The sequence below is a fragment of the Poecilia formosa genome, unplaced genomic scaffold (genome assembly GCF_000485575.1).
Source record: "Poecilia formosa unplaced genomic scaffold, Poecilia_formosa-5.1.2 Scaffold953, whole genome shotgun sequence".
In the NCBI taxonomy this organism is placed as follows: domain Eukaryota; kingdom Metazoa; phylum Chordata; class Actinopteri; order Cyprinodontiformes; family Poeciliidae; genus Poecilia; species Poecilia formosa.
The window spans coordinates 32,192-38,342 of NW_006800892.1; the positions used below are offsets into that span (position 1 = coordinate 32,192).

The 6,151-nt window shown below is 36.1% G+C and overlaps 1 protein-coding gene across 8 annotated transcripts in view; it reads left to right on the top strand.

Annotated features, from left to right (window-relative positions):
- The first annotated feature begins 1,001 nt into the window (after window positions 1–1,001).
- Window positions 1,002–6,151, top strand: part of LOC103132194 (uncharacterized) — a 35,486-nt gene continuing 30,336 nt past the window's right edge. For 2 of the 8 annotated variants that reach the window (XM_016667209.1, XM_016667210.1), the window contains exons 1-2: window positions 1,058–1,656; window positions 1,769–2,131. In XM_016667209.1, the coding sequence (XP_016522695.1) occupies window positions 1,554–1,656; window positions 1,769–2,131 (466 nt within the window). In that variant the 5' untranslated portion in view covers window positions 1,058–1,553. Of the gene's footprint in view, window positions 1,657–1,768; window positions 2,132–2,229; window positions 3,500–4,703; window positions 4,708–6,151 lie in introns of those variants that run through there. The other 6 variants (XM_016667212.1, XM_016667214.1, XM_016667217.1 and 3 more) reach the window with 6 other exon arrangements.

Sequence of the window (6,151 nt, forward strand, 5' to 3'; positions counted from 1 at the left end):
AACAGAAAACTGATTTGCTGTTACAAACAGACACAATAAAGATTTTGAACGTCAAACATGTGAAGTTATAAATAATCTGAAGTGAAAGTGAATCTTCCTGGTTGGAGACAAACAGCTGAGATTCTGACTGAACTCCTTCAGTTCAATGAAGCAGAAAAACTTTGATTTATCTGAACATCAACTGATCAGATGATTTATGTTAGGGGAATAAAACTGTTAAACATTAATAAACAGGAAATGTTTGGAGGGAAGAGGAAGCTGGTGGTGAGTTTTGGTCACGTGTTGGTTAATTATGGAACTGAGAGCAAAAACAAAAGGAACAGAACATGTTGTTGGTCGTTCATTCACTTTGCTCCATGGATCAGACGCTAACAGAACGGCTGTTTAAACTCTAAGAAACAATGAAAATGAACCAGACAAGTAAGTTTGAATTAGTTTGGTTTATATTTGTTGTAAATTTGACAACTAAATAAGACAATAATATAAATGGGAAATGTTAGTGTATCAGATCAATACATCAGTGATTTTAATCTGAGGCAGATTATTTTTCTTCCTGTTTCAGTCTTGCATGGTAAAACTTTTGAAAAGCTGGAATGAAAAATTATTTCATATTTGATTTAATCTCATGGATTAAATTCAGAAATCTCTTAATTTTGAAGATTTTTGGACTTAAAGTCTCAAAAAATCAAATAAATGTTTAATTTTATTGTTTTTAATCTGTTTGAGGATATGCTGTTTAAAGATTCTTTATTAAACACATGAATGTTTGATTTGGATTTTATTATTTTAATGTATCTTTTAATAGATTTGATGTATTTCAGTGTCTTTGAATGTCAAGAAAGGCGCCTACAAATAATTTACTATTATTATTATTATTAAACACTGATTTTTGTTCTTTGAGCAGAAAATAATTGTTCTTCTTAATCCAACTGGATAATAAAACACATGAAGGTTTTTTATTCTGTGTTTATGTCACAATTTCAGAGGTTATGACAAGTCACTGACCTGACTTCTGCTTTCTCTAGTCAGCTGTTTTCAGTTCCTCATGGATAAAAATAATCTTTCACAGATAGTTGTCCAACAACAGTTTAATGTAAAGTTGTGTTGTTCTGATAGAATAAAAGCCATAAACCTCCTGTTTCTCCTCAGGGTTCAAATGTCAGATTTACATCTGAAAGTAAAGATTAATCAGCCCTAATCATTTTCTGCCTCATTTGTTATAAAAGTAGAAACGCTGAGAGTTCATACATATGTCAGTATTTTAGATGTTAATTAAATTTTTAATGCTGATTTTAAACTGCTTGTTATAAATTGACAGACATGCTGCAGATCAAATGTAAATTCTAGCGAGGAGCTGCAGTTCCTCTAGATGTCCAGAAGGTGGAGCCATTTCTGTGCTTTAGATTTTTTTTCTATTTCTCATCCAGTTTCTATCAGCAGGAAATGTTGGTGACAAGCAGCTGATATTCAGACTGAAATCATTCAGTACATTGGATCCAACAAAGAAACAATTTTAGTGTTTTTACAATACAAGAAAGATGTTGTATTGACTGATGTTGTTCCTGATGTCCTGCTGCCTCTCCTCCTCCTCCTCTTCCTCTCTCAGGATGAAGATGATCTCCCTGCTGCTCCTCATCCTCAGCTCATGTCTCTGTGGTCAGTCTCCATCTTGTCTTTGTGACAGAAAGCTCTCTAGATGGAGCTGAAAGACTCCCATGTTCCAGTTCTCAGTGTGTCTGCTCCTCTCTTTCCCTCTCTGTCTCCTCAGCAGCAACATTTGTAGTGAATGTGACCCAGAGCAGCTATGAGGCAGAGGAGAACCACAGCATCACTCTGGAGTGGACCTTCACCACCAGGACTCAGGGATCCTACAGGGAACTGTTCATTGTCTGCAGCTTGTTGGCTCCTCATAAAGAACTAGATCTCTATGAGGTTCATGAAGGTGTTGAGATTCCAGAGTCTCAGGATGAACATTTTTCAGGACGAGTCCAGAGTGACAAAGACGTCCTCAGAGAAGGACGAATCAGACTCCATGTGTCCAGACTGAGGACTGAAGACTCTGGTCTATTTGTCTGTTATGTGAAAACTGAAGATGGATTCAACTCTGGAAGATGTCGACTCAACGTTACTGGTGAGTTCAGTCAAAATTATTCTGGTTTTATAAATAAACAGCTTCTACCTCATTTGTTTAGAATATTAATTAATCAGATGTGTTTGATTTGTTCACAGCTAGAAGGAGTCATTCTGAACCAAAGACTAAACCTGAAACTACAAACGAAACAAGTCTAAGGAAATGGGGTCATGTTGTTGCATTGGTTGTAGTTATAGCTGTTTTGTCCAGTTGTTACTTGTTCTACAAAAAAGTAAAAACAGGTGAACATAACCCTCATGTTTTATAAATATTAACACATAAAATAGAAAGACTGATGATCCACTGGATTTATTAACTTAATTTTTACCCTGTAATGTTTGTGGTGAACTGGTCCTGGGTTTACTTCACCTGTTGACCACTGGAGATCACAACCACTGACAACCCCACAAGGATAAACTTTGTAGATAATGGATGGATGGATAATGTTTATTTATTGTAAAAGTATTAATTGTTCATAGATGTAAATATTCAGTCAAAACTTCTGCTGTTGACCAAAATATTTTAAGACCCCAAGAAACATTAAAAATGAAAGAAAATATTTTTTTTACTCCATTTATCTATTGATTCTAACAAATACTGAATCAAAATGTAACAGTCAGATGTTTCTTTGTGAACTCTAGATTCTTTATGAACATTTTATACATCATTTCTGCTGAATCTCAGAAACATTTTATCTGCTTTCCCACTCCGTTCACTGTGGATCACTTCTGGTTCATTGGAAACATTTAATCTGAGATGATCTTCACTCATAGACACTGTTAGGATGAAAGTCCAGCAGAAACTCCAGAGCTCCAACCTGCTGGTCTTCAGCTACTTGCCCTTTATTCATCATCCAGTCTGTCCTGTTCAGCCGTAGCTCTGTGGTTCAAACTCAGCAATAAAACAGAACTGAGACAAACTCTAAAGAGCAATCAGGACCGACCTTCGCTCCATCAAGGTCCACAGTCAGGAAACTAACAGCTAACATCTCTGCAGACCCCACACATCCTGGACACCAACTCTTTCCCTTTGGGTTGAATGTACGCAGCGCTGTTAGCATAAACAAGTCGCCATAGAGACACTTTCTTCCCCAGGTTGTCTCTCTGATGAACACTTACAGTCTCAACTGTTCTGCTGGGAATCAGTTTTATGAATATCACATATTTATGTCATCATTTAATCATGTTGTCTTCTACTGTGATAATCCTGTGTAAATGTCAGTGTCTTAATTTTTTCACTGTGTATTTAAATTTAAAAGGTTTGTGCATTGAGAGCAACTAAAGTCAGATTCTTTTGTTCTTGTACATAAACTGTTACTGAAGTCGGTTCTGGTTCTGAAATTCATTAAAAGGTGAGAATATCTCTGAGGTCTGTTCCTGTTTTGATTAAGTTTAAGCTTACAAGAAAACTTAGTGTTTCAGAAAGGAAAACATTTAAAAACCAGAGATTTTTTTAAACAACTTCCTGTTAACGCTGCATATAGTTATAAATCATAAAGGTCTGAACTGGACTGGAGCTGATCCAGAACCAGAGTGAAATCTGAACTGATCTCCATCAGACTGGATGTGCAGGGAGCTGCAGCCATCACTGGTTTCTGAACAAACTTCCTTTAATTTCATCATAGTAACTTTATGGTAACTCTGTCCAGACACATGGAAACTGGTCATCAGACTCAGAAATCCAGTTTCCACAGAACCNAAATTCATTAAAAGGTGAGAATATCTCTGAGGTCTGTTCCTGTTTTGATTAAGTTTAAGCTTACAAGAAAACTTAGTGTTTCAGAAAGGAAAACATTTAAAAACCAGAGATTTTTTTAAACAACTTCCTGTTAACGCTGCATGTAGTTATAAATCATAAAGGTCTGAACTGGACTGGAGCTGATCCAGAACCAGAGTGAAATCTGAACTGATCTCCATCAGACTGGATGTGCAGGGAGCTGCAGCCATCACTGGTTTCTGAACAAACTTCCTTTAATTTCATCATAGTAACTTTATGGTAACTCTGTCCAGACACATGGAAACTGGTCATCAGACTCAGAAATCCAGTTTCCACAGAACCTGAGGTCCAGTTTTCTGCTGGTGACTGGATTTATTCTCTGGTCCTGATCTGACAGCAGCTTCAAAACAAACCAGATGTTTTCATTAAAGAACCTCGATGTTCTCCTCTGTTCTCACTGTTATAGATCTATAATGACAGGTTTTAGTTTTATAATATTAAATTAATGAGTTCATCCTGATGACCATCCTGTAGCTCAAAGAAAGAGCCTAAATAATGAGTTGTTTTAGTTTGATTAAATAAATAAACTGATCATTATTTTGGTTAAAAAGCTGCTTTAACACTTTGATCAGTAATTTGAGTTTTATCGATAAAACCAGGATTGTGTTAATAAACATCTTTATCAAGCTGACAGGCTGGTTTTAAACCAACTCAAACATTTTCTGATGAATGTTTTTCCAGAAATGTTCCTGTTGGATCTTAATGAAAGTTTCTGGATGTTTTTCACACATTGAGGAAAAATAAATAGTGAAACAGAGAAACAGTGATTGATCCTCATCATCTCCTGAGAAAGGAGGAGAAAAACTTTCACTGCTGAGCAGCTTTTAGTCAGAGCTTAGAGCGCCACCATGTGGACAAAACACACATTTCTGCTGCGTGACCTCAGAGTTTAGTTTTTGTTTAAAGTTGTGTTTTTGTTTGTTTTATTCAATCCTGATGAATAAATGTGGACCTAAAACCTTAAATCATAGTAAGTTATCATCTTCAGAATAAAAAAAATAATATATCTTAAAAACTGAACCAAACCATGACAGAGTCTGCTCTGTGTCACATTTCTGTTTAGTTTTTCTGCTCCTTTCTGATGCTTCACCTCAGTTAGAGTCAGATCAGGTCACCTGATCCTCAGATTCTGGATCAGAACCAAGAACCTCACCAGACGCTCAGGCGACCAGCTGCAGATCAGCAGCAACTGAGTTTTTCGGCTGATCTGTAATTTGAATACAGTTTGCATGAGAGGAAAATTTGCATGCTTAGGAAAGGAAACATGCAAATGTTGGAAATGTGGATGTATTAAACCTTCCACATGTTTCTACAGACGAGTGTAATACCAAGGAAAAACACTGCTGCACCTATTCAGTCACATATATGTAATCCACTTATTTATATATTTTTTTTGTCATAAGGAGTTTAAGGAACAAAAAGTCATTTCTGATGCAAAAGCATCTCACCTGGTATTTAGAGAAAATGAACTGGACTGCTGCTTAATGGTCCAGAGTTCTGCTTTCAGATTAAAATAAATTCTCCAGTTCATCTGGACACCAAGACACCAGGGTCTGGAGGAGGAGTGGACATAAATAAACCACATTACTTGAAGTCCAGAGAGATTTTTCCAGTCAGTGAAGGTTTGCATCACCTTGTCATCTGCTGGTTCTGGTCCACTGAGTTCTGAAGTCCAAAGTCATTGCAGCTTTTTACCAGGAAACTCTAGAGCAGTTGTATAGAGAAGCTGATTTTATTTCCCAGTATGTACTGACCCAAACTTCCAGAATAAGTGGGATTTGAGCAACAAAAGCAACAAAAACTTGTTCAATGTACCATCAATCTGCCACCAAAGTCCCATGACCTTTAACCTCAAATAAAATCTTTGAGCTGTTCTCAAGAGGAAGATGAGACCCAGTGAGGCAGATGGATGGAAGAAATGTTGCACCTTTATGCAATATTCTAGTTTTTTAAATGCACAAATATTAAATCAATATTAAATAAACTGTAGATGAATTGATTCATGTTAAGCTTTGAAGGTTCAGTAATTAAAACTCTGACTTGGTATTTATGTTTCTTGATCCTCACACAGTAAATCACGAATGAAACTATTTAGTAATAATAATATAATAGATAATAATAATCTACTTTTTGGGAGCAAAAAGTAGATTATTATTATCTACTGAAAATAGACACCAACATCAGTAGCCTACAAGGTGCTTGTTAAGCTTAAGGTTCTGTATTGATGTTAGCTAGTCATCTTTT